This window comes from Euprymna scolopes, chromosome 2 (assembly GCF_053919585.1).
Source record: "Euprymna scolopes isolate OS-2025 chromosome 2, ASM5391958v1, whole genome shotgun sequence".
NCBI classification, from domain to species: domain Eukaryota; kingdom Metazoa; phylum Mollusca; class Cephalopoda; order Sepiida; family Sepiolidae; genus Euprymna; species Euprymna scolopes.
Window position 1 is genome coordinate 127,289,185 of NC_136483.1, and position 27,892 is coordinate 127,317,076.

General features: G+C 36.6%; 1 protein-coding gene across 3 annotated transcripts in view; it reads left to right on the plus strand.

Moving 5' to 3' along the window:
• Window positions 1-27,892, plus strand: part of LOC145295982 (E3 ubiquitin-protein ligase RNF123-like) — a 911,347-nt gene that overhangs the window by 651,831 nt on the left and 231,624 nt on the right. For all 3 annotated transcript variants that reach the window (XM_080141948.1, XM_080141929.1, XM_080141938.1), the window contains 2 exons: window positions 2,486-2,573; window positions 3,894-3,984. In XM_080141948.1, coding sequence (XP_079998074.1) covers window positions 2,486-2,573; window positions 3,894-3,984 — 179 coding nt within the window. The remainder of the gene's footprint in view (window positions 1-2,485; window positions 2,574-3,893; window positions 3,985-27,892) is intronic.

The window sequence follows — 27,892 nt, forward strand, 5'->3', positions numbered from 1 at the left end:
AAATCATTTATTTTATTTTTATTAAATCATTCATTTTATTTTTAATAAATCATTTATTTTATTTTTAATAAATCATTTATTTTATTTTTATTAAATCATTTATTTTATTTTTATTAAATCATTTATTTTATTTTTTTTAAATCATTTATTTTATTTTTATTAAATCATTTATTTTATTTTTATTAAATCATTAGTTTATTTTTATTAAATAATTTATTTTATTTTTAATAAATCATTTATTTTATTTTTATTAAATCATTTATTTTATTTTTATTAAATCATTTGTTTTATTTTTATTAAATCATTCAATTTATTTTTATTAAATCATTTATTTTATATTTATTAAATCATTTATTTTATTTTTATTAAATCATTTATTTTATTTTTATTAAATCATTTATTTTATTTTTATTAAATCATTTATTTTATTTTTAATAAATCATTTATTTTATTTTTATTAAATCATTTATTTTATTTTTATTAAATCATTTATTTTATTTTTATTAAATCATTCATTTTATTTTTATTAAATCATTTATTTTATTTTTATTAAATCATTTATTTTATTTTTATTAAATCATTAGTTTTATTTTTATTAAATCATTTATTTTATTTTTATTAAATCATTTATTTTATTTTTATTAAATCATTTGTTTTACTTTTTATTAAATCATTCATTTTATTTTTATTAAATCATTTATTTTATTTTTAATAAATCATTTATTTTATTTTTATTAAATCATTTATTTTATTTTTATTAAATCATTTATTTTATTTTTATTAAATCATTTGTTTTACTTTTTATTAAATCATTCATTTTATTTTTATTAAATCATTTATTTTATTTTTATTAAATCATTTGTTTTATTTTTATTAAATCATTTGTTTTACTTTTTATTAAATCATTCATTTTATTTTTATTAAATCATTCATTTTATTTTTATTAAATCATTTGTTTTATTTTTATTAAATCATTTATTTTATTTTTATTAAATCATTTATTTTATTTTTATTAAATCATTTATTTTATTTTTATTAAATCATTTGTTTTTATTAAATCATTTGTTTTATTTTTATTAAATCATTTATTTTATTTTTATTAAATCATTTATTTTATTTTTATTAAATCATTTATTTTATTTTTATTAAATCATTTGTTTTATTTTTATTAAATCATTTGTTTTATTTTTATTAAATCATTTATTTTATTTTTATTAAATCATTTATTTTATTTTTATTAAATCATTTATTTTATTTTTATTAAATCATTTATTTTTATTAAATCATTTGTTTTATTTTTATTAAATCATTTATTTTATTTTTATTAAATCATTTATTTTATTTTTGATTAAATCATTTATTTTATTTTTATTAAATCATTTGTTTTATTTTTATTAAATCATTTGTTTTATTTTTATTAAATCATTTATTTTATTTTTATTAAATCATTTGTTTTATTTTTATTAAATCATTTGTTTTATTTTTATTAAATCATTTATTTTATTTTTATTAAATCATTTGTTTTATTTTTATTAAATCATTTGTTTTACTTTTTATTAAATCATTCATTTTATTTTTATTAAATCATTCATTTTATTTTTATTAAATCATTTATTTTATTTTTATTAAATCATTTATTTTATTTTTATTAAATCATTTATTTTATTTTTATTAAATCATTTGTTTTATTTTTATTAAATCATTTGTTTTATTTTTATTAAATCATTTATTTTATTTTTATTAAATCATTCATTTTATTTTTATTAAATCATTTATTTTATTTTTAATAAATCATTTATTTTATTTTTATTAAATCATTTATTTTATTTTTATTAAATCATTAGTTTATTTTTATTAAATCATTTGTTTTATTTTTATTAAATCATTTGTTTTACTTTTTATTAAATCACTTATTTTATTTTTATTAAATCATTTATTTTATTTTTATTAAATCATTTATTTTTATTAAATCATTTGTTTTACTTTTTATTAAATCACTTATTTTATTTTTATTAAATCATTTATTTTATTTTTATTAAATCATTTATTTTATTTTTATTAAATCATTTATTTTATTTTTATTAAATCATTCATTTTATTTTTAATAAATCATTTGTTTTACTTTTTGAATCACTTTTTAAAAATCATTTGTTTTATATTTATTAAATTATTGTAATCATTGTTTCTATTTTTTAAATCTTTTATTTTTCATTAAATCATTTGTTTTATTTTTTTAAATCATGTGTTATATTTTTTAAATCATTCGAATTATATTTTTAAATCATTTGTTTATTTTTTTTTTAATTAATCAGTTTAATTTCTAAATCATTCATATTTTTTTAAATCGTTCTTTATTTTTTTAAACATTAATTTTATTTTTTTTAATCATTCGTTTTTTTAATCATGCTTTTTGTAGATTATGCATTTTATTTTTTTATTTGTCTTTTTTATTTATTTATTTTTTTTTTTTTTTAATTTTTTGCAGCAAGAAGACTATGATGTATTCATTAATTGCACCTTATGACAATCGGTCATGGGCACAAACCAATTGGATTTTAGTTCGTATCTGGAAGGTGAGTACACCTTATTATTTATTTACAAAATCATCTTTAATAGATTAAAGTTTTGAATTTCTATGTAATCAAGTTATTGCGGAAATGAAAGATTTCAACATGTAAGTTGGAAGTTAATTCATAATTATTTTATTAGTATTTCTAAAATTAGACTGCATTTTTTTAAAGTACACATCAGGAATTGGTAAAATGTCAAAGCAGATCACATGCAGATTGTGCATAGAAAGCTATAAGTTTTAATGAAATAGAAAAAAACATTTTATTATAAGGATGAAAAATATAATCGAACAAGTTTGAGCTGATAATAATAATATGTGAAAAAAATGTATAAGACAATGCATACACAAGGAGTGCAGTGGAATCACATGTTGAAAAATGTGTAAGACAATGCATACACTGCGACTTTTTTCTGTAAAGTCTGGGAACAAGTTATGACAGCAGCAAAATGATGACAAGAGAAAATTTTGTGATATATTTTTTACAATTTGAAAAAATCAAATAAACTGAAAAAAAAAACATGAAAAACTCTAAAAATCAATAAAAACACAATAAAAAACAAAGAAGAATGAAACAATGCAAATATATCAGTAAAAAAAATTCAATGCCACTAAATCAAGCGTTTTTTTAATATAGTTTTAATTTTTTTTTTTAGGAACTTGTTATCATTCAGCCAATATGAGTAGGCATAGGAGAAAATCGATACATAAGCACCAAAAGTAGAATTATCATCAAAGCGGTCAAACTGATTTAATTTTGGGATATCTAGGTTAAAGGTGTAGATTTGGCTCATTTCCCTTGACTTTGAAAAATTGAGCAACGGTCAAAGTTTTAATTTTTCCAAATTTGATGTTTTTTGATAATAGTTACTACAATTATGCAAAATTTTAGCCTGATGAGATAAATAGTTTTTGAGTTTAAATTATTAGTGTTTCCGTAGTATGACTTTGGGAATACTTCATACAATATGGAGAAATAAGACCCTTATAAAACTTTGGCCTATTTATATGTTTCTCTTATGTCTCGTGTGCTTTATTTCAGTTTTGCTACTACCTCCTCTCCCAAATGAATATGTTTTTGTTTTTTGAGATTCCATTCTTACTATTTCCTACTTAACATGGATTTGTCTGTAACTGACAGGAACACCTGTTTTGATGTAACAGACTATTACTTGTAATGGCAACAAACCTGCTAATGTCCTCAAAAGGGACAGTTTTGAACATGGGTAGTATTGTTTTCAGAATTGTCATTTCAGAATTATCAAAATGTTTCCAAAAGTTTAGGAAAGGCAGATTTAAATATTTTTTCTTTTCTTTTCTTCAGGGTTGTGGTTTTGGCTATCGTTACACCCACTTACCACATCTTGTTCCATCCAAAGTCCAAACAACTGACCTCGGCTTAGCCAGTTTGCAAAGTAAGTTTGCTTTATACTTTTCAGCTATTTTCGTTTTGGTTTTTCAATGTAAATAAAGCCGATGATAGAAAATCAAAAGAACTTTTTAGACACGTTAATAAAATGAAATAGAGCTTGAGCTATAAACGACTTATTTTTGCAATTTGTATTTGTTCTGTTTGTTCATCTATAGAAACAAAAGAATATATTGAATTTTCTATACAGGTGATCTTACCCAATAGTGATAAGCTATTTTAACTTTAATTTCATAACTTAGGACTAAAGTGTATCTTTATTAAAGCATTATTGTTACTAAGCATGCTATAGGCCTCAAATTGGGAGCTTGATGGGTATGGAGTTAGCCATTAATTAGCAGTCTTCCCAGGTTCACTCTGACCTGGATTCATTATACTTGTTAGAGCCTCATGTATGGGTGGTGAAGTAGAATTTTTCCTGGGGTTGAGTGTGATGTGCCCCTTCTGAGATTAGCTTTGCTATCTGATCGTGATAAATTAATTTAAAAAAAAAAATAATTTCCTCAGGTTGCGTGGAAGAATGCGAGAAGCTATGTGCCAGCCCGTATTTTGTTGACTTCCTCTGCCAAAAAGAGCATTTTAAATGGGGGTAACAATTATCTGCTCTTCTCGACTTAAAACACGGACTCTAGGCTTGTGGTTTTATAAAATAGATGTCAGATGAATGAATGGATGTATTTGTCATGCCGTGTTAAGCATGTATGTGTAATAATAAGACAGGAACACATGTGTTTGGTTGTAAGAAAGGAACTGAATAATGGCGCCCGCTTTATTGATCGATTGCTATGTGCATGCGTGAGTGCATACAAAAGTTGGATCAGGAAACCGAGATGAAAGGGTCCATATAAAAATAGCTGAAGCGAAAGGCGATATCATTACATCTCCCTTTCTCTGAAAACAAAGATGACTTATGCATGTAAAACAAAACAAAGAAAATGGAGAGACTGGTTCAGGGTAGACTGCCTGAACAGCTGCAGCGAAGCAGGGGATTATTCTGCCCCATGAGATGCTTGCTGGGAGGTTATGAGTGTTTGCTCATCACAAGTTCATTTTTGATGGTGGTCGTACCACCCTACCGCTACGGGTACATTTTTGAGTGTCATTTGATATGTTTGGGGATGCACACACAAGTGGATCCACAGACGTCGCACATTTTTGTGGAGCTGTGTTGGGAAGGTCTTGCGACATTTGTGGGGTAGGCGTCACTGGAATACCTCCTATGTGTTGTCGGTTTCTTCGCAGCACATGCCCATTTATACCACTATCAGCCGGTCACTGAGGTGTGACCGACAGACGTGTTATAGTAAATGTCTTAAAGCGGTCTCATGAAGATATGAAGATGGGCCAGTCATTAGGGTCTGTGTAGCAAGAAGAAAATCATACCTGAGATGTTGGATCTGAGTGTGGCTCCTTTCTTTTCTCAAGATGATCTCTTCACCCTGGTGGCATTCTGGTGGGAATCTTCATCTCTTTGTCCTCAGGGTCGCCTTTCGACTTAAGACATGTATGGAGACATTTATGGCAGACACAAGAAAGACGACACGCGACACAATTGTAATATACATAAGGTATAACTAACTATTTTATTTTACAAATAACAATTAAAAAACTGGATAATCGGCTTTTCAAAGCTAACTAACCTAACTAGTATTGAGGGAGGGGGTGCTTCCCCCATTTACGGAGAGACAGAATATTCGTCTTCACTTCATGGTGGTCGTGCAGGAAAGAGACAGAAAGATAGCAAGGGAATTATGGGAAGGGATTTCTTTGTATCTCTACGCTCATGGCCAAATTACCACTCGTCCATGCTACAGAGTGTGTTAGAAACAGTGGCACAAAGAAATAGTGCCACACATTGACATTCTCCAGGAGATAGGAGCGGTGACCATCTACCTGGGATACTACAGTCGCTAGGTCCCAGCTTCCAGACACAGGATTCTGTACCCTTACCCGTTGACCATGGTATAGGGGTGGTAGATCTTCCTTTAGTGCATGTCGGTCAAAATACCTCTTTTGGTTCTGCTGGCGTTGTTGGAATGCAATGTATATCTTATCATGGTTGTCGTTTCTGATTTTGGTGATCAGTGGAGATTGGATTCGTCTACCCATGAGTAGTTGTGCAGGGCTTGGTATGACACTTGAAATTGGGGTGCAGCGCCAGTGCAGCAGTGCGATCTCAGGAGTTGTTCCCGACTGTTTGGCTTTCTTGAGAATATTCTTGATAGTCCTTATTTGACGTTCTATGAAGCCATTCCCTTGTGGTCTCCGAGGTGACGTGGTCTCATGATGGAAGCCCCATTCTTTGGCGAATTCGCGGTAGAGATGACTTGAAAAGTGTGGTCCGTTATCGCTGACTATCTTTGATGGTATGCCAAACTCTGAGAAGATTTGGTGTGTGATGTTCACTATGACACTGCTTGGTGAATGATCAGGTAGGCGTTTGACTATAGGATACTTTGATCAGCTATGATCAACCATTAACTTCCGTGGAGATCAAACAGGTCTGTGCCAACTATGTCCCATGGCTTTGTTGGGATGTCATGTTGCATTAGCGGCTCTTGCATTTGGGAGGGCTGATGCTGTTGACAGATACTGCATGACTTTGTGAACTGTTCAATGTCTTTGTTTATGTTTACCCAATGAACAGTGTCCTTGGCAAGGAGTTTTGTTTTCTCTTGTCCTAAATGAGCAGCATGTAGTTGTTCTAATATGTCTTTTTGTAATGTCTGGGGGATGACGATTTGTTGTCAATTGAGAGCTGATCTCTTAGGCCCCAGAACACTGTAATGTCAGTGGGCAGCTGCTTGATTGTCTCTGGCCATCCCGTGATGATGGTCTCTCTCAGCTGGTTAAGCAGAGGATCCGCTGTCGTACACTGTCTTAGCTGTTCGATGTAATTAGTAGAAAAACGAACTGTATCAACCCAGACATCAAGTTCGATAGGGTCCGCATTGCAAGGTAGTGGTAGGCGCGATAATCCATCAGCCAAGAGGTTGTCAGATCCCTTGTTATATGTGAGCCTGAAGTTGTATCCTTGGAGTTTTATTAGCATTCTTTGCAGACATGCCGGGGCTGAGGTGAGCGGTTTGTCGATGATCATAGTGAGGGGTTTGTGGTCAGTGACGACTTGGAAATGGTGGCCATAGAGGTATGTGTGGAACCTCTGTGTACCAAACACGATGGCCAGTAGCTCACGTTCGATACATGCGTATCTCTGTTCTGTCTGTGTGAGGCTGTTGCTTGCATAGGTGACCGGCGATATATTGCCCTCCTCATCTGGTTGTAGCAGAGCTGCACCGATTCCATGTAAACTCGCATCACAGTGCGTGCATATCGGTTTTCTAGGGTCAAAATAGTGGAGCAGGGACGTTTCAGATACTTCACTTTTTATCTTTTTGAAAGCTTCCTGATGGTGTGGTTTCCACTGGAAAGCAAAGTCCTTGCGTAATAGGCCACGCAACACTGCTGTCTTGGAACTGAAGTCCTTGACAAAACGAGACAGGTATGTCATCATACCCAAGAATTGTTGTAGTTCCGTCTTGTTATGTGGTTCAGGTATTTTCTGTAGGTCACGTACCTTCGCCGGGTCTGGTTTTAGTCCGGTGTGTGTGTACAGGTTTCCAAAAAAAGATATTTCACGGCATTTGATCTTGCACTTCTCCGAGTTCAAGGTAAGGCCTTCTTCGGTAGCGACCTCCATGAAACGTCTTAGGTTTTCGTCATGTTCCTGCTCTGTCGAGCCATATATGGTGATATCGTCAGCTATACCACAAGTACCAGTGCACTTCTCGAGTATTCTGTCCATCTCGAGTTGGTAGATGTCCTGACTGACACACAAACCGAATGGCAGTCGTTCAAAACAATATCTTCCAAATGGTGTTTCTAAAGTTGTTAGTGGCTGACTTTCAGGGTCGAGCTTTATAGACCAGTACCCAGACTTAGCATCCAACTTTGAGAAAAATTTTGCTCCCGCAAATCGGTAGTTGAGCTCCTCGACTGTTGGAATTTGATGGTATGGCCGTATGAGAGCTTTGTTTAGCGCTCGTGGGTCTAAGCAAACCCTAATTGTGTTGTCACGTTTGGTGACATAAGTGAGAGAGCTTACCCAGTTTGTAGGTTCGTTGATGCGGCGAATGACTCCTTGCGATTCCATCTTGTTGAGTTCCGATTTGATTTTTTCGCGCATGGCTATAGGTGTCCTTCTCGGTGGGTCTATGTGGCATGGTACATTGGGGTTGACAACAAGCTTGTGGTTGTTCTGAAATTCACCAATACGGTCAAATCTCTCAGGGTATATGTGCATTAGGTCAGCTACACTATTGATGGGTTGGTGTTGGGCTGAGATGGCACAGTTCATTGTCACTACTCTAAAAGCCACAGATGTTGGCATGCCCAATATGGCTGCTCCTGGTACATCAACCACATAGAATTGGGTATCCAGCCATGGGGAGTTTTTATACTTGCACCTAAAAGTTGTGGTGCCATAACAGTTTATCCTAGTATTGTTGTAGGCTGTTAACATAAATTGTGTTGAGGTGAGTGATCCGGGCATTGGGTTTCCATCTTCGTCTATACTGCTAGGGTACATGTTGCAGAATATGCGGATAGGCAATGTATTTGCTTGTGCCCCTGTATCTACTTCGAGCTTGAAGGTATGAGTGCCTGGGTGGGCCTTTATCTTGATGCTTAGATCAACAAATGCTTCATTTTGTGGATCTTCCATGTTTGCTGGCTTTCCGCTGTTGGTTGTGATGGAGCTAAAGGTGAGGTTCTCCATTGCCGTGCCTGTGTCAGTCATGGCTTGGTCGTCGTGTTTGGCAATGCTGTTTATTTTCTTGCCAAACTCCCATTGTTGATTATGACTGTTATGCCAGGGCCTTCCTTGTTGTCTCTTGGTTTTGTGCTTCTCTGAGATGCATACTGTAGCCCAGTGACCTGTTTTGCCACATGTGTGGCATATATCATTTTTGGCAGGGCAGTGTTCTTTGCCAAAACGGTGACTGCGTCCACAATTTTTGCAGGTTTGGCCGCGTTCTCGGTCAATCCCTTGCCACTGGTGTGTACCATGGCTTATTGCGGCTATCTGTGGTGATTCCTGTAACTGGTGGAGCTGGTTGACATAAACTGCTGAAGCTTCGTGTGAACGGGCTAATCTAACAGCTTCCTCGATTCTGTAACCCTTCGGTTTGTTTAACAGTTCCTTTTGCAGTTCGGGTATAGGTGTGCTGGCAATTAGTAACTCGACGAGGCGTTCGTTTAATTCGTCGGCACTGAAATCACATTTCTTTGCCAACAGTCGACATCTGTTGATGAAGATGTCTGTTGTTTCATTTGGTCTCTGCTGGTATTTTCCAAGTTCCAGTCTACAAACGCGGTGATTTGTTGCCGGTTCTAGCTGCTCCAAAAATGCAGAAAATATTATTTGTGGATCCTTGCGATCGTCATCCGACATCGACCAACTATTATACTGGCGTAAACCTTCTTCGCCAGTCACAAGAAGTATTAGAGGGACTTAATCCTCGTATTTTGTCGCTTTGACGGTGAAGTAAAGTTCCATTCGTTGTCGGAATAGTTTGAATGATTCGGCGATACATGTCGAGCCCCAATCAAAACTAGGGACTTGTAATGAAATTGTGGCCATGATGATAAGAAAGTGTGATGAAAAAAAGGTACAGGCAATTTGTGTAGCATGGGAGGTTAGAAATTAGAAAATAAAAAAATTCATTCAGCGTGTGAGAAATTAAAAATAATCGTTTTTTTTTTTGTTTTTTTTTTTTCTTACTTTCTGTGACATTATAAGATTGTGTGTTGTTTGATAATACCGCTTGCCACCATGTCATGCAGTGTTAAGCATGTATGTGTAATAATAAGACAGGAACACGTGTGTTTGGTTGTAAGAAAGGAACTGAATAATGGCGCCCGCTTTATCAATCGATTGCTATGCGCATGCATGAGTGCATACAAAAGTTGGATCAGGAAACCGAGATGAAAGGGTCCATATAAAAATAGCTGAAACGAAAGGCGATATCATTACAGTATTGAGCAATCAGCTGTTCTAGCGCTGTAAGAAATGGTAGGTCAGAGAAATTTCAGTATATATTTTAACATGAAAAGACAACCGATTCAACACATATATATTCTTTTTTTTATTTATCTTTTTATTTTATATATAATGAACAGAATCAAAGAATGAATAGGTAATATGTACAAATTTCAAAAGATGATAATATATATAGAGAGATTTCTAAGTCTTTCTTCTCTTTTTCCTTTTTTTTTTGTATATATATAGATATATATCTCGCATACCAAACTCTCCGTAAAAAAAAAAGAAAAAGACAAATTTACAACAGAAATAATTTACGGAGTTGCACCCCTTACATCAGTAACTCTTTTTTTTTTTTCTAATAGAACAAGGGAGACTACTTCTGTTGATTTTCCCTTTTGTTTATTTTTATTTTTTTTTATTTCTCCTTTTCCTTTTGTTTTCTCTCAGGCGATATTTTTTTTTCTTATCAAACTCTAGCGAGATTTCTGAGTTTCCAACATTTAATAGTTCTCTTAAAGTTTTTTTTTTTTTTTTTTTTTTATTATTACATTTTCACCCCAAACAAGGCACATTGCCACTTTGGTGTAGGGGGCTACTATCAGGGTCAGCAACTACTGGGGCACTATGTAGGGATTTGGGCAGCAAGATGTCGGTTCACGTTGCACTTGAACTTCTGCATGTCAGTACAGTTAGGGAAGCAGGATCCTGGAATGGAATTCCAGAATCTAGCGGTTCTGGGTAAGAAACTACTGGAGTAGAAAGATCTTTTACATCTAGGGATCTCTACTGTGTGGGGGTGGGATTTAGCTGCCTGTCTGATTTGTCGAGGGTGTCTGCGTCGTGGGGGCACAAGTGTCTGCAGTTCGTCAGAGCACTCACTGTTAAAATACTTGTAGAACAAGCAGAGGGATGCAACGTTTCGTCGATGGGACAGAGACTGAAGCTTAGATGCCAGTTCAGGGCCTATCAGATTGGCGACTCTTTTTTGAACCTTGTCTAGGAGCGAGAGACTAGTAGTAGACGCACCAGCCAAGATGTGACAACAATACTCCATACATGGGCGAATGGTGGCCTTATAGAGATACAGGATACTTTCAGGTGTCAGTAGTTTTCTAGCACGGTAGAGAGAGCCTACCTTTTTCGCAGCGGCCCTGGCAATGTTTTCGATATAATTGTTCCAGCTCATGTTTCCTGTGAACGTTAGGCCAAGCAGTTTGAAAGATGTACTCTCAGACAGGGAGTCACTGGCCATTGCTATTGGTGGCAGAGAAGGTTTCTTGTAGTTATTGAAGGAAACCAGTTTAGTCTTGGCAGCATTGATGTGACCATCCATTTATGTCCCCCTTCCACTACAGATTGGAGGTCATCCTCTAGTGTTTTTGCCATTTCTTTAGTTATATGTTCATTTGTTTTCCTGTCATGCCTATTATAGAGTGTAGTGTCATCAGCATATATACCCATCGCAGAGGCAGTTTTGTCGGGGAGGTCATTAATAAATATCAGGAACAATAGAGGTCCAAGAATAGACCCCTGAGGCACTCCCCACTGTTTAGATGTTCGACCGTCGAGGACAACCTGAATTTTTCTCTTATCTAAGAAGGATTTAATTATGCTAAATATTCTACCAGTGATACCGTATGATCTAATTTTCCTGAGGAGACCCTCATGCCATACCCTGTCAAAAGCCTTAGATATATCTAGATCTACCGCTCTGCCCTCCCCCGCTTTGTCCACTGGTTCGATATATCTTTATAACTGACAAATGAAAAGAGTAAAAGACAAACCGACCTTCATTTACACTGACTGATGCCAAATATGTTTTTTTTCGTATTTCTTGTATTTTTGTTTTTTATCAGCGGAGTTGCGTAGTCATCTTCCCTCTTGCTTGCATCTCAGTTCTTAATGGTTAACTCTCTTTGGTAGGAATGCGGATCCTATTTTTCTGTATTTTAAGTATATCAACTTTTTTTGTTGGTTTTTTTTTTTTTTTTTTTGCTGTCGCCATTGTTGTCATGGCAACAGTTCACTTGATCATTTTAATTCTTTTGTGTCTTGGAATTTTAACCATTAAATTTATTTATTTTTATTGATATGATATTGGCATATCTCAATATTGTCACATGAGACCAAAAACCACTCCTATCTCACCACACTCTTGAAATCCAATAGTACTTTTTTAATTTCCCAACTCTACCAACTGCTCAAATGATCAACAATTCTAGATATGATACAGGACAGCATCATCCAATGGTGAGAAAACAATTAGTTATCATTACTCTCAAATTCACGCTAACCTGAATGAGTGGTATTAACTGTCAAGGTTCTATTAAATAGAATTATTCAATTACCATTTATTCATAGAATTTATGTAATAACAAAACAACTGAATAATCTACAAACTATTTGTATACAAAATAATTGAAAAATTTGAAGCATGAAAAACTTAACAGAACAATATCATTAAATAATTTGAAAACAGTTGATATGCTGTAAATGTCTCTTTCCATCACACAATGTATTGATACATGATGACTGATTGGGATGACCCCAGGTCTTTCGTATGGGAAATTCTTTTGCACTACATTTTTAAAAAGAATGTGTCCTGTATCATATCCAATATAACTGATTGGTTAATCGTTGGTATTGAATTGCATACTTTCCAAGAAATTCTAACAGAAACCAAACAGCACGCCTTGGTAGAACCTTGAATGTGTCACTGCCATTATTCAAAGGAATCATTATTTCAATTGTCTTCAAATAAATAGATACTCTGAAATCAAAACTGCCTTTAGGACTCCTTAAATGGGTTATAAATGATGCAATAGTGTACTATTTCCAATCTGTTAAATCTAGACTGACCGAGGTCCTGTCGAGGAGGTATTAGAATATCTGCAACTAGTAAAATCCTCTTAAAAGGCCCACATGCTGAGTGTTGGTGGCAGCCCATGATGCTTAAGGATGGGATTCTGCTAGTTGAGCAGATCATGCCCAGGACATTATAAAACATGAACTGCAGCATAGCATTTTGGCCCTTACTTTGCTAGACAAGAAGTTTGGATAGGCCCAATCCAATCAATTGGTTGGTCAAATCTAGCTCTAAATCTGATAAATATAACCGAAAAACATACTCATGCTCCCCATATTATACAATAAACTAATTTAGTAAATGGTGGCTGAAAGATCAATCTACTTGACAGACAATGAGCTTAACATGGATGAGAAAAAGACATTTTTTTTTTTTAAAAGAGGCTTAGAAATATAATCACGGTGCTTGGGTCTACCAGCACTTCCCATGTAGGGCTCTGAGGTGGGTGGGTAGCAGGAGAGATGAAAAAAATAACACAAAAATATTTACAACAATAAAACTCATAAAAACGAAACGGCAACACAATATTAAGGAAAATAACAAATTAACAAAACAAACAGAAGAACTACTAAAATGGAAACAATTTGATAATGCAACAATCAAAACTTGCCCACTTCAAACAATGCAACAACCTAAACTTGCTCACTTCAAACAATGCAACAATCAAAACTTGCCCACTTCAAACAATGCAACAATCAAAACTTGCCCACTTCAAACAATGCAACAATCAAAACTTGCCCACTTCAAACAATGCAACAATCAAAACTTGCCCACTTCAAACAATGCAACAACAAAACTTGCTCACTTCAAACAATGCAACAACCTAAACTTGCTCACTTCAAACAATGCAACAATCAAAACTTGCCCACTTCAAATAATGCAACAACCTAAACTTGCCCACTTCAAACAATGCAACAACCTAAACTTGCTCACTTCAAACAATGCAACAATCAAAACTTGCCCACTTCAAACAATGCAACAACCTAAACTTGCCCACTTCAAATAATGCAACAACCTAAACTTGCCCACTTCAAACAATGCAACAACCTAAACTTGCCCACTTCAAACAATGCAACAATCAAAACTTGCCCACTTCAAACAATGCAACAATCAAAACTTGCCCACTTCAAACAATGCAACAACCTAAACTTGCCCACTTCAAACAATGCAACAATCAAAACTTGCCCACTTCAAACAATGCAACAACAAAACTTGCCCACTTCAAATAATGCAACAACCTAAACTTGCCCACTTCAAACAATGCAACAACCTAAACTTGCCCACTTCAAACAATGCAACAATCAAAAATTGCCCACTTCAAACAATGCAACAATCAAAACTTGCCCACTTCAAACAATGCAACAACCTAAACTTGCCCACTTCAAACAATGCAACAATCAAAACTTGCCCACTTCAAACAATGCAACAACAAAACTTGCCCACTTCAAATAATGCAACAACCTAAACTTGCCCACTTCAAACAATGCAACAACCTAAACTTGCCCACTTCAAACAATGCAACAATCAAAACTTGCCCACTTCAAACAATGCAACAAAAAAACTTGCCCACTTCAAATAATGCAACAACCTAAACTTGCCCACTTCAAACAATGCAACAACCTAAACTTGCCCACTTCAAAAAATGCAACAACAAAACTTGCCCACTTCAAATAATGCAACAACCTAAACTTGCCCACTTCAAACAATGCAACAACCTAAACTTGCCCACTTCAAATAATGCAACAACCTAAACTTGCCCACTTCAAACAATGCAACAACCTAAACTTGCCCACTTCAAACAATGCAACAACCTAAACTTGCCCACTTCAAACAATGCAACAATCAAAACTTGCCCACTTCAAACAATGCAACAATCAAAACTTGCCCACTTCAAACAATGCAACAATCAAAACTTGCCCACTTCAAACAATGCAACAATCTAAACTTGCCCACTTCAAACAATGCAACAATCAAAACTTGCCCACTTCAAGCAATGCAACAATCTAAACTTGCCCACTTCAAACAATGCAACAATCTAAACTTGCCAACTTCAAACAATGCAACAATCAAAACTTGCCCACTTCAAACAATGCAACAATCAAAACTTGCCCACTTCAAACAATGCAACAATCAAAACTTGCCCACTTCAAACAATGCAACAATCAAAACTTGCCCACTTCAAACAATGCAACAATCAAAACTTGCCCACTTCAAACAATGCAACAACAAAACTTGCTCACTTCAAACAATGCAACAACCTAAACTTGCTCACTTCAAACAATGCAACAATCAAAACTTGCCCACTTCAAATAATGCAACAACCTAAACTTGCCCACTTCAAACAATGCAACAATCAAAACTTGCCCACTTCAAACAATGCAACAATCAAAACTTGCCCACTTCAAACAATGCAACAATCTAAACTTGCCCACTTCAAACAATGCAACAATCTAAACTTGCCCACTTCAAACAATGCAACAATCAAAACTTGCCCACTTCAAACAATGCAACAACCTAAACTTGCCCACTTCAAGCAATGCAACAATCTAAACTTGCCCACTTCAAACAATGCTACAATCAAAACTTGCCCACTTCAAACAATGCAACAATCAAAACTTGCCCACTTCAAACAATGCAACAATCTAAACTTGCCCACTTCAAGCAATGCAACAACCTAAACTTGCCCACTTCAAACAATGCAACAATCAAAACTTGCCCACTTCAAACAATGTAAAATCAAAACTTGCCCACTTCAAACAATGCAACAATCTAAACTTGCCCACTTCAAACAATGCAACAATCAAAACTTGCCCACTTCAAGCAATGCAACAATCTAAACTTGCCCATCTTCAAACAATGCAACAATCAAAACTTGCCCACTTCAAACAATGCAACAATCAAAACTTGCCCACTTCAAACAATGCAACAACCTAAACTTGCCCACTTCAAACAATGCAACAATCAAAACTTGCCCACTTCAAACAATGCAACAATCAAAACTTGCCCACTTCAAACAATGCAACAATAACAACTTGCCCACTTCAAACAATGCAACAATCTAAACTTGCCCACTTCAAACAATGCAACAACCTAAACTTGCCCACTTCAAATAATGCAACAACCTAAACTTGCCCACTTCAAACAATGCAACAACCTAAACTTGCCCACTTCAAACAATGCAACAATCAAAACTTGCCCACTTCAAACAATGCAACAATCAAAACTTGCCCACTTCAAACAATGCAACAATCAAAACTTGCCCACTTCAAACAATGTAAAATCAAAACTTGCCCACTTCAAACAATGCAACAATCTAAACTTGCCCACTTCAAACAATGCAACAATCAAAACTTGCCCACTTCAAACAATGCAACAATCAAAACTTGCCCACTTCAAACAATGCAACAACCTAAACTTGCCCACTTCAAACAATGCAACAATCAAAACTTACCCACTTCAAACAATGCAACAATCAAAACTTGCCCACCACAAACAATGCAACAATAACAACTTGCCAACTTCAAACAATGCAACAATCTAAACTTGCCCACTTCAAACAATGCAACAATCAAAACTTGCCCACTTCAAACAATGCAACAATCTAAACTTGCCCACTTCAAACAATGCAACAATCAAAACTTGCCCACTTCAAACAATGCAACAATCAAAACTTGCCCACTTCAAACAATGCAACAGTCTAAACTTGCCCACTTCAAACAATGCAACAATCAAAACTTGCCCACTTCAAACAATGCAACAATCAAAACTAGCCCACTTCAAACAATGCAACAATCAAAACTTGCCCACTTCAAACAATGCAACAATCAAAACTTGCCCACTTCAAACAATGCAACAATCAAAACTTGCCCACTTCAAACAATGCAACAATCAAAACTTGCCCACTTCAAACAATGCAACAATCTAAACTTGCCCACTTCAAACAATGCAACAATCTAAACTTGCCCACTTCAAACAATGCAACAATCAAAACTTGCCCACTTCAAACAATGCAACAACCTAAACTTGCCCACTTCAAGCAATGCAACAATCTAAACTTGCCCACTTCAAACAATGCTACAATCAAAACTTGCCCACTTCAAACAATGCAACAATCAAAACTTGCCCACTTCAAACAATGCAACAATCTAAACTTGCCCACTTCAAGCAATGCAACAACCTAAACTTGCCCACTTCAAACAATGCAACAATCAAAACTTGTCCACTTCAAACAATGTAAAATCAAAACTTGCCCACTTCAAGCAATGCAACAATCAAAACTTGCCCACTTCAAACAATGCAACAATCAAAACTTGCCCACTTCAAACAATGCAACAACCTAAACTTGCCTACTTCAAACAATGCAACAGTCTAAACTTGCCCACTTCAAACAATGCAACAATCAAAACTTGCCCACTTCAAACAATGCAACAATCAAAACTAGCCCACTTCAAACAATGCAACAATCAAAACTTGCCCACTTCAAACAATGCAACAATCAAAACTTGCCCACTTCAAACAATGCAACAATCAAAACTTGCCCACTTCAAACAATGCAACAATCAAAACTTGCCCACTTCAAACAATGCAACAATCTAAACTTGCCCACTTCAAGCAATGCAACTATCAAAACTTGCCCACTTCAAACAATGCAACAATCAAAACTTGCCCACTTCAAACAATGCAACAATCAAAACTTGCCCACTTCAAACAATGCAACAATCAAAACTTGCCCACTTCAAACAATGCAACAATAAAAACTTGCCCACTTCAAACAATGCAACAATCTAAACTTGCCCACTTCAAGCAATGCAACAATCAAAACTTGCCCACTTCAAACAATGCAACAATCTAAACTTGCCCACTTCAAACAATGCAACAATCAAAACTTGCCCACTTCAAACAATGCAACAACCTAAACTTGCCCACTTCAAGCAATGCAACAATCTAAACTTGCCCACTTCAAACAATGCTACAATCAAAACTTGCCCACTTCAAACAATGCAACAATCAAAACTTGCCCACTTCAAACAATGCAACAATCTAAACTTGCCCACTTCAAGCAATGCAACAACCTAAACTTGCCCACTTCAAACAATGCAACAATCAAAACTTGCCCACTTCAAACAATGCAACAATCTAAACTTGCCCACTTCAAGCAATGCAACAATCAAAACTTGCCCACTTCAAACAATGCAACAATCAAAACTTGCCCACTTCAAACAATGCAACAACCTAAACTTGCCTACTTCAAACAATGCAACAATCAAAACTTGCCCACTTCAAACAATGCAACAATCTAAACTTGCCCACTTCAAACAATGCAACAATCTAAACTTGCCCACTTCAAACAATGCAACAACCTAAACTTGCCCACTTCAAACAATGCAACAATCAAAACTTGCCCACTTCAAACAATGCAACAATCTAAACTTGCCCACTTCAAGCAATGCAACAATCAAAACTTGCCCACTTCAAACAATGCAACAATCAAAACTTGCCCACTTCAAACAATGCAACAACCTAAACTTGCCTACTTCAAACAATGCAACAATCTAAACTTGCCCACTTCAAACAATGCAACAATCTAAACTTGCCCACTTCAAACAATGCAACAATCTAAACTTGCCCACTTCAAGCAATGCAACAATCTAAACTTGCCCACTTCAAACAATGCAACAATCAAAACTTGCCCACTTCAAACAATGCAACAACCTAAACTTGCCCACTTCAAACAATGCAACAATACAAAACTTGCCCACTTCAAACAATGCAACAATCTAAACTTGCCCACTTCAAACAATGCAACAACCTAAACTTGCCCACTTCAAACAATGCAACAATCTAAACTTGCCCACTTCAAACAATGCAACAATCTAAACTTGCCCACTTCACACAATGCAACAATCAAAACTTGCCCACTTCAAACAATGCAACAACCTAAACTTGCCCACTTCAAACAATGCAACAATCAAAACTTGCCCACTTCAAACAATGCAACAATCTAAACTTGCCCACTTCAAACAATGCAACAACCTAAACTTGGCCACTTCAAACAATGCAACAATCAAAACTTGCCCACTTCAAACAATGCAACAATCTAAACTTGCCCACTTCAAACAATGCAACAACCTAAACTTGCCCACTTCAAACAATGCAACAATCAAAACTTGCCCACTTCAAACAATGCAACAATCTAAACTTGCCCACTTCAAACAATGCAACAACCTAAACTTGCCCACTTCAAACAATGCAACAATCAAAACTTGCCCACTTCAAACAATGCAACAACCTAAACTTGCCCACTTCAAACAATGCAACAATCAAAACTTGCCCACTTAAAACAATGCAGCAACCTAAACTTGCCCACTTCAAACAATGCAACAACCTAAACTTGCCCACTTCAAACAATGCAACAATCTAAACTTGCCCACTTCAAACAATGCAACAATCTAAACTTGCCCACTTCAAACAATGCAACAATCAGAACCTGCCCACTTCAAACAATGCAACAATCAAAACTTGCCTACTTCAAACAATGCAACAATCAAAACTTGCCCACTTCAAACAATGCAACAATCAAAACTTTCCCACTTCAAACAATGCAACAATCAAAACCTGCCTACTTCAAACAATGCAACAATCAAAACTTGCCCACTTCAAACAATGCAACAATCTAAACTTGCCCACTTACAAACAATGCAACAATCTAAACTTGCCTACTTCAAACAATGCAACAATCTAAACTTGCCCACTTCAAACAATGCAACAATCTAAACTTGCCCACTTCAAACAATGCTACAATCAAAACTTGCCCACTTCAAACAATGCAACAATCTTAACTTGCCCACTTCAAACAATGCAACAATCTAAACTTGCCCACGTCAAACAATGCAACAATCAAAACTTGCCCACTTCAAACAATGTAACAATCAAAACTTGCCCACTTCAAACAATGCAACAATCTAAACTTGCCCACTCCAAACAATGCAACAATCAAAACTTGCCCACTTCAAACAATGCAACAATCAAAACTTGCCCACGTCAAACAATGCAACAATCTAAACTTGCCCACTTCAAACAATGCAACAATCAAAACTTGCCCACTTCAAACAATGCAACAATCTTAACTTGCCCACTTCAAACAATGCAACAATCTAAACTTGCCCACTTCAAACAATGCAACATTCTTAACTTGCCCACTTCAAACAATGCAACAATCTAAACTTGCCCACTTCAAACAATGCAACAATCAAAACTTGCCTACTTCAAACAATGCAACAATCAAAACTTGCCCACTTCAAACAATGCAACAATCTAAACTTGCCCACTCCAAACAATGCAACAATCAAAACTTGCCCACTTCAAACAATGCAACAATCAAAACTTGCCTACTTCAAACAATGCAACAATCTAAACTTGCCCACTTCAAACAATGCAACAATCAAAACTTGCCTACTTCAAACAATGCAACAATCAAAACTTGCCCACTTCAAACAATGCAACAACCTAAACTTGCCCACTCCAAACAATGCAACAATCAAAACTTGCCCACTTCAAACAATGCAACAATCTAAACTTGCCCACTCCAAACAATGCAACAATCAAAACTTGCCCACTTCAAACAATGCAACAATCAAAACTTGCCTACTTCAAACAATGCAACAATCTAAACTTGCCCACTTCAAACAATGCAACAATCAAAACTTGCCTACTTCAAACAATGCAACAATCAAAACTTGCCCACTTCAAACAATGCAACAATCTAAACTTGCCCACTCCAAACAATGCAACAATCAAAACTTGCCCACTTCAAACAATGCAACAATCAAAACTTGCCTACTTCAAACAATGCAACAATCAAAACTTGCCCACTTCAAACAATGCAACAATCAAAACTTGCCCACTTACAAACAATGCAACAATCAAAACTTGCCCACTTCAAACAATGCAACAATCAAAACTTTCCCACTTCAAACAATGCAACAATCAAAACCTGCCTACTTCAAACAATGCAACAATCAAAACTTGCCCACTTCAAACAATGCAACAATCTAAACTTGCCCACTTACAAACAATGCAACAATCTAAACTTGCCTACTTCAAACAATGCAACAATCTAAACTTGCCCACTTCAAACAATGCAACAATCTAAACTTGCCCACTTCAAACAATGCTACAATCAAAACTTGCCCACTTCAAACAATGCAACAATCTTAACTTGCCCACTTCAAACAATGCAACAATCTAAACTTGCCCACGTCAAACAATGCAACAATCAAAACTTGCCCACTTCAAACAATGTAACAATCAAAACTTGCCCACTTCAAACAATGCAACAATCTAAACTTGCCCACTTCAAACAATGCAACAATCAAAACTTGCCCACGTCAAACAATGCAACAATCTAAACTTGCCCACTTCAAACAATGCAACAATCAAAACTTGCCCACTTCAAACAATGCAACAATCTTAACTTGCCCACTTCAAACAATGCAACAATCTAAACTTGCCCACTTCAAACAATGCAACATTCTTAACTTGCCCACTTCAAACAATGCAACAATCTAAACTTGCCCACTTCAAACAATGCAACAATCAAAACTTGCCTACTTCAAACAATGCAACAATCAAAACTTGCCCACTTCAAACAATGCAACAATCTAAACTTGCCCACTCCAAACAATGCAACAATCAAAACTTGCCCACTTCAAACAATGCAACAATCAAAACTTGCCTACTTCAAACAATGCAACAATCTAAACTTGCCCACTTCAAACAATGCAACAATCAAAACTTGCCTACTTCAAACAATGCAACAATCAAAACTTGCCCACTTCAAACAATGCAACAACCTAAACTTGCCCACTCCAAACAATGCAACAATCAAAACTTGCCCACTTCAAACAATGCAACAATCTAAACTTGCCCACTCCAAACAATGCAACAATCAAAACTTGCCCACTTCAAACAATGCAACAATCAAAACTTGCCTACTTCAAACAATGCAACAATCTAAACTTGCCCACTTCAAACAATGCAACAATCAAAACTTGCCTACTTCAAACAATGCAACAATCAAAACTTGCCCACTTCAAACAATGCAACAATCTAAACTTGCCCACTCCAAACAATGCAACAATCAAAACTTGCCCACTTCAAACAATGCAACAATCAAAACTTGCCTACTTCAAACAATGCAACAATCTAAACTTGCCCACTTCAAACAATGCAACAATCAAAACTTGCCTACTTCAAACAATGCAACAATCAAAACTTGCCCACTTCAAACAATGCAACAATCAAAACTTGCCTACTTCAAACAATGCAACAATCTAAACTTGCCCACTTCAAACAATGCAACAATCTAAACTTGCCCACATCAAACAAGCAAAGCATAATTAAAAGCTTTGACCTTTCATTATGCATTATAGAAGAAATCAAAGACAATTGCAAAATGGCAAATGTTAAATTTACAAAGAAAAGCAACAGAAACTATATTTACCAAAACATCCATTCTAACTTTTAATACCCACCAAATCCCCAGATATATCAGAATAGGATATTTGATAATAAACACAGAAGCATATATCCCTAACCCTAACCCAGCCAGATGCTATAATTGCCCACACCTTTCATATTACTTGGAGACTTTAACTTTCACAGCCCAATATGGGGTTGCAGTTAAATCAATCAGAAAGGCAAAATCATTGAAAGTCTCATCAGCAAAAAAAAAAAAAAAGTCAATGCATATTCAGCAATAGATCGAACCTTATGTGACTTATCTATCCAATGGATTTTTCATGGTCAATGCACAATGATACTTGTGGAAGTCTGAATATCAATCCAGAAGACAAAATTCCAAATTGGAACCACAAAACAGCAAACTGGAACAAATTTAAAACAAGTTGTTCCACAGAACCAACTCCCAACTCAAACATCAAAACCAAGATCAAATTACATATTCACCAAAACAATAACTTCCATAGCAAAAAAATGTATCCCTAAAATTTTCAAACCCATCAAACAACTATCTTTAGTTCACCGATGAATCTGGGTCTGACCTGAAATGGAAGACTTGCATCAAATCTATTGCCAAGGTTATTGGAAAAATGGTTGCGTTATTTTACCGCTCAAGAAGGTATCTAACTGCCAATTCAATCCTCTATCTGTACAAGAGCTAATTACACTCTAAAATGGAATACTGTTGCCATATCTGGGCGGAAGCTGCTCGGAACACCTTATCCTGACTTGACAAAGTTAAAAAACTGGCTTTGAAACCTCATAAATGATGCCTTTTTTTTTTCTCCTGCAACCTTTTTTCCATAGAAGGCATTATGAGCCTGTCTCTGCTCTATTGTGTTTTCCATAGCAAGTGCTTATTGGAACTTCAATCTATTCCCCCTCCTCAAACATTCATAAAAAACATTTGCCTAGCTACAATCAACAACTTGCCCAATCTCTATCTGTGCCTAAATCTAAATGCAAATTCTATGAACAAAGCTTCTTTCTTAGAGCTGCACGCCTGTGGAATTCTGTTTTGCTGGCTTGCTTTCCAACTGACTACAATGTGGTTGTCTTCAAGTCCAATGTAAACAAGTTCTTGTTGAGACCCCCCCCCCTTAAATAATCCATTTCTACTACTAACAAGAGAATTAGAAATAATATGCAACCAAGAATTCAAAAATGGTTCTAAGAGCTTACAGAATTTCACCAACAGTCTGTATGCAATCTATAGACAATCTTAATGACATACTAGAACAATACCCAAACTGGTAGATATCTTCCTGCTGATGTAATTCTCTACCTGTATAAGAGCCAAGTACATCCCAAGATGGATTGCTGTTGCCACATCTGGGCATGAGCTGCTTGGAGCACCTATCCTGCCTTGACAGAGTTCAAAACAGACTTCATAATCTAGTAGGTGATGCCCTTTTTTCTCACGAAAAATGGACACTCGCAATATAAAAGTATCCTATACTGACTACAGATTCCTAATCAATAAATATATCATGTCTAAATTGCAAAAGTCATGGGACTCCTGCAAACAAAACAACAAACTCAATCAAATAAAGCCCAACCTCAATTGCTGCTTTGAACCATTCAATAACCTTATTTTCACACATTTCTGTAGGAAGAGAAAAGATACTACTCCATGAAGCATCTCATTTTAAGTAATGGCTCTTCAATTTGGGGTTTAGGGTGATTTCTACCAGTATCACAATGTGATCAGCATTCCTGTGGGCTATAAGCATTTGTTATACAATCCTTGGAACTGATGTCGGAAATGGATCTAAAAATGAGGCTTGTTGATCCTGTCAATCTTGGAGATGGATTGGGGACATGGCTGGCTGTTACAGGGAATGGAATAAGAAAAACTATCTGACGCGACCAGCTGTGTGTGTGTAACTAGAAAAACCAAGCCAATTACTATCGTAGACATTAAAGTCACCAAATACATGTACTTGGGCACTAGTATTTAGGGAGAGTGTTGCATCTATGCTGTCAGAGACATGGTTGATTAGGGTAGAGTCCTGGGTCGAGGGAGAATGGAAGAGAAGATATAAGTAGTGAACGTTTAGTGGGATAGTTGTACCCCAGTTAATTATTTATCTTTTAGAACCCTCGATAAAAACGACAAACTCCTTTTAACATTAAACATTTGCAAGTATTTATTCAACGGGATAATAGTGGTGGAGCTCGAAGTTATTGAGTCAGGTCCAAGTCGGACTGTCGGTGCTGGGTGAGGAGGAGAGGAAGGTAAGCATTGATCCACCAGAGAGTATAGTTCAGTAGGGGGGGTTGCTACATCACCCCCTGCTTAGGCGGAAAGCCGATAAAGAAGAAATGTAGCAGTTGTTAAGAGAGAAAAAAAAATGTTCACAAAAGTTGTTTTTTATGAGAAAATGTTCTTGCTTTTCAGTGAAAAGCTGGGTTTTCATGCTGAGGATGAAGAAAAAGGATTTTATTTTATTTTTTTATAAGAGAAGAAAATGTCTTTGTGTAAAAAAAATTTGTGTGAGGAAAAAAAATTTTTTTTTTATATATATATAAAGTCTTGCACAACTTCTTTGGCCAATGCACTCTACGACCACTACGCGTGGTAGTAACGTAGTTGTCTGCATTGGGAGTACTTGCTTCAGGTGTATGTTGATGATGCATGTATGTAGGGGGAATGTGTGGCGTTTTCGTGTCCAGAAAGGCTTTTTTTATTCTGTCAATAGAGACAGTTTCTCTTTTACCACTGATGTCTATGGTGAAAAGTTTGTTAGTACGTGAGAGCACGCGATAAGATGGTATAAGGTGGAGTAAGAGGGGCTTTCACAGAGTCCTTCCTAAGGAAAAGGTGAGTCCAAGACGAAATGTCCTTTGGGATCGAAGATTTTATGGTCTGTTCCCTAGTATGCATAGGTGGGAGCTTATTGAAATAAGCTCGCAGTCTGTCAACGTACAGAGCTGAATCCATTTGTGCAGACTCTATCGGGCTAAGCATTTGACCTGGCAACGATAGAGGTGCACCATGAACTAGTTCGGCTGGAGAGTATCCCAGGTCCTCTTTAATGGCAGCACGACAGCCTAAGAGAACAACAGGTACGTATTCGTTCCATCTCTGTTGGTCAGGATAAGCACGTAGTGCAGCTTTTAATTGGAGATGGAAGCGCTCTATCATCCCGTTTGAAGCTGGGTGATAGCTTGTTGTGCGAATATGTTGGATCCCTAGAATTCTGGAAAGTTCCTGGAATAGGTGGGATTCAAACTGTGCACCACGATCCGTGGTTACAGTGGTGGGAACTCCGTAACGCTATATTCAGCCTGATATAAGGGCTCACGCTACGGACTCAGCCGAAATGTTTGTGAGGGGAATGGCCTCAGCCACCGTGTGAAATGGTCTATGCAGGTCAGGAGATAAGTAAATCCCTGACTGACCGGCCATGGTCCAACCAGATCTATGTGAACATGGCTGAACCGAGCGTCTGGGGTGCTGAATGTTTCTAGGGGTGCACGGATATGCTTGTGCACCTTTGACTTTTTGCAGGATACACAGGAACGTGTCCAGGCAGTGATATCAAGCCTCATATTTGGCCAGAAAAATCTAGCTGTAATCAGCTTCACTGTGGCTTTGCATCCGGGGTGCGCCAGATTGTGTAGAGTGTCAAAAACAACTCTACGATGAGTCATTGGAACTAGTGGTCGAGGTGAATCCGTTGCGGTGTCACAAATGATGTGTGTGTCTGAAGTGGGCACAGGCAGGTATGCGAATTTGCAAGTTGCAAATTCAGGTGACGACGGATCCAAAGTGTCCAGACTTGGCTGGTCTAGGGCCATTTGCTGTAAGTCGATATCCGATGATGAGGACAGAGAATTAATGGGAAGGCGAGACAAAGCATCTGCCACAGCATTCTGTTCACCGGAAATATGTCGGATATCGCTAGTAAATTGTGAAACAAAATCCAAGTGGCGAGTTTCACGGGGAGAATATATGTCCGGCTTAGCACGCAGTAAGCGGACGGTGATCGGTGTAGATCGCGAATTGACGGCCCTCGAGTGAATGTTGGAAGTGTTTCACTGCGAGGTACATTGCTAGGACTTCGTGGGCAAACGTGCTGTAACGTTGTTCTGCCGGTTTCAGCTGTCTCGAAAAGTATGCGAGAGGTTGTAATTGTTGTTGGTGCTGCTGTTGCAACACTGCACCTACAGCTGTGCCCGATGCATCAACGACCAGAGAATACTGGGCATCAGGTACGGGGTGTGCAAGTAAGGATGTCATCGCTAGCTTTGTTTTCACTTCGTTGAACGCTTCTAGTTGGACCTCATTAAGTGAGATTTGCTCGTTTTTCTTCTTCCTGTTGCGTAACAGGTCGGAAAGAGGAGCTAGAAGATCCGCACAGTGTGGGATGAAACGTCTGTAATAGTTCAACAGACCAAGAAAGTGCCTTAGTTGGCGAAGTGAAGTAGGTGGTTGAAGGTCTTGTAGAGCCTTCACCTTTTCTGGTAACGGAGATATACCGTCTGGGCTGATAATGTGGCCCAGGAAAACTAGCGACGAAGCACCGAAAATGCATTTACCAGGGTTAATCCTCACCTGGTATTTCTGAAACCGTTCGTACAGTAGGCGGAGGTGAGTGGCATGTTCCTCAGGTGAGGCGCTTGCCATGAGAATGTCATCTATATAATTATAGACAAAGTCTAAGTCACGCACTACTTCGTCCATGAAGCGCTGAAAGGTACTAGCCGCGTTTTGCAAACCGAAGGGCATAGTTAAAAATTCAAACGCTCCAAATTGAGTTGTAACCACAGTCTTGGGTATGTCGGCCAGATTCACCGGGATCTGATGGTAAGCCTTAACCAGATCTAGCTTAGAGAAGGTCTTACAACCATGCAGCGAGGAAGCAAAGTCTTGAATGTGTGGGATTGGGTAACGATCGGGTACCATCATGGCATTCAGTTGTCGGTAGTCCCCAGTCGGACGCCAATCCCCATCACGCTTAGGGACCATATGCAAAGGGGAAGCCCATGGACTGGACGAGGGGCAAATTATTCCCAGCTGCAGCATATGGCTAAATTCTGCCTTTGCTGCCTTAAGTTTATCAGCAGGAGGCGGCGTGGTCGTGAGAACACAGGTGCACCTGTGGTCTCAATATGGTGCTTTGTTGAGTGAGTGGGTTGGTTTGCTGACCACAAAATTTAAATTGGTCAATTCCGGGTACGCTTGGAGTAAAGTCTGGTATGGGTCATCAGACGCAGCAATGAAGAATACCGGGCTGATAGCGGGGTGTTTGTTTTTACCCCCAGAGACGGAAAGTTCCGTATTAGCATCTATCAGCCGACGTCTTCGCATGTCCACTAATAGGTTAAAGTGGTGCAGAAAGTCCGCGCCTAGTATGGGGTACGGTAAGTCGGCCACCGTGAAGACCTACGTAAAGTCTCTCCGTAATTCCAAGTCTAGAGAACGAGAAATTTGACCATATGTGGGGATTGCCGAGT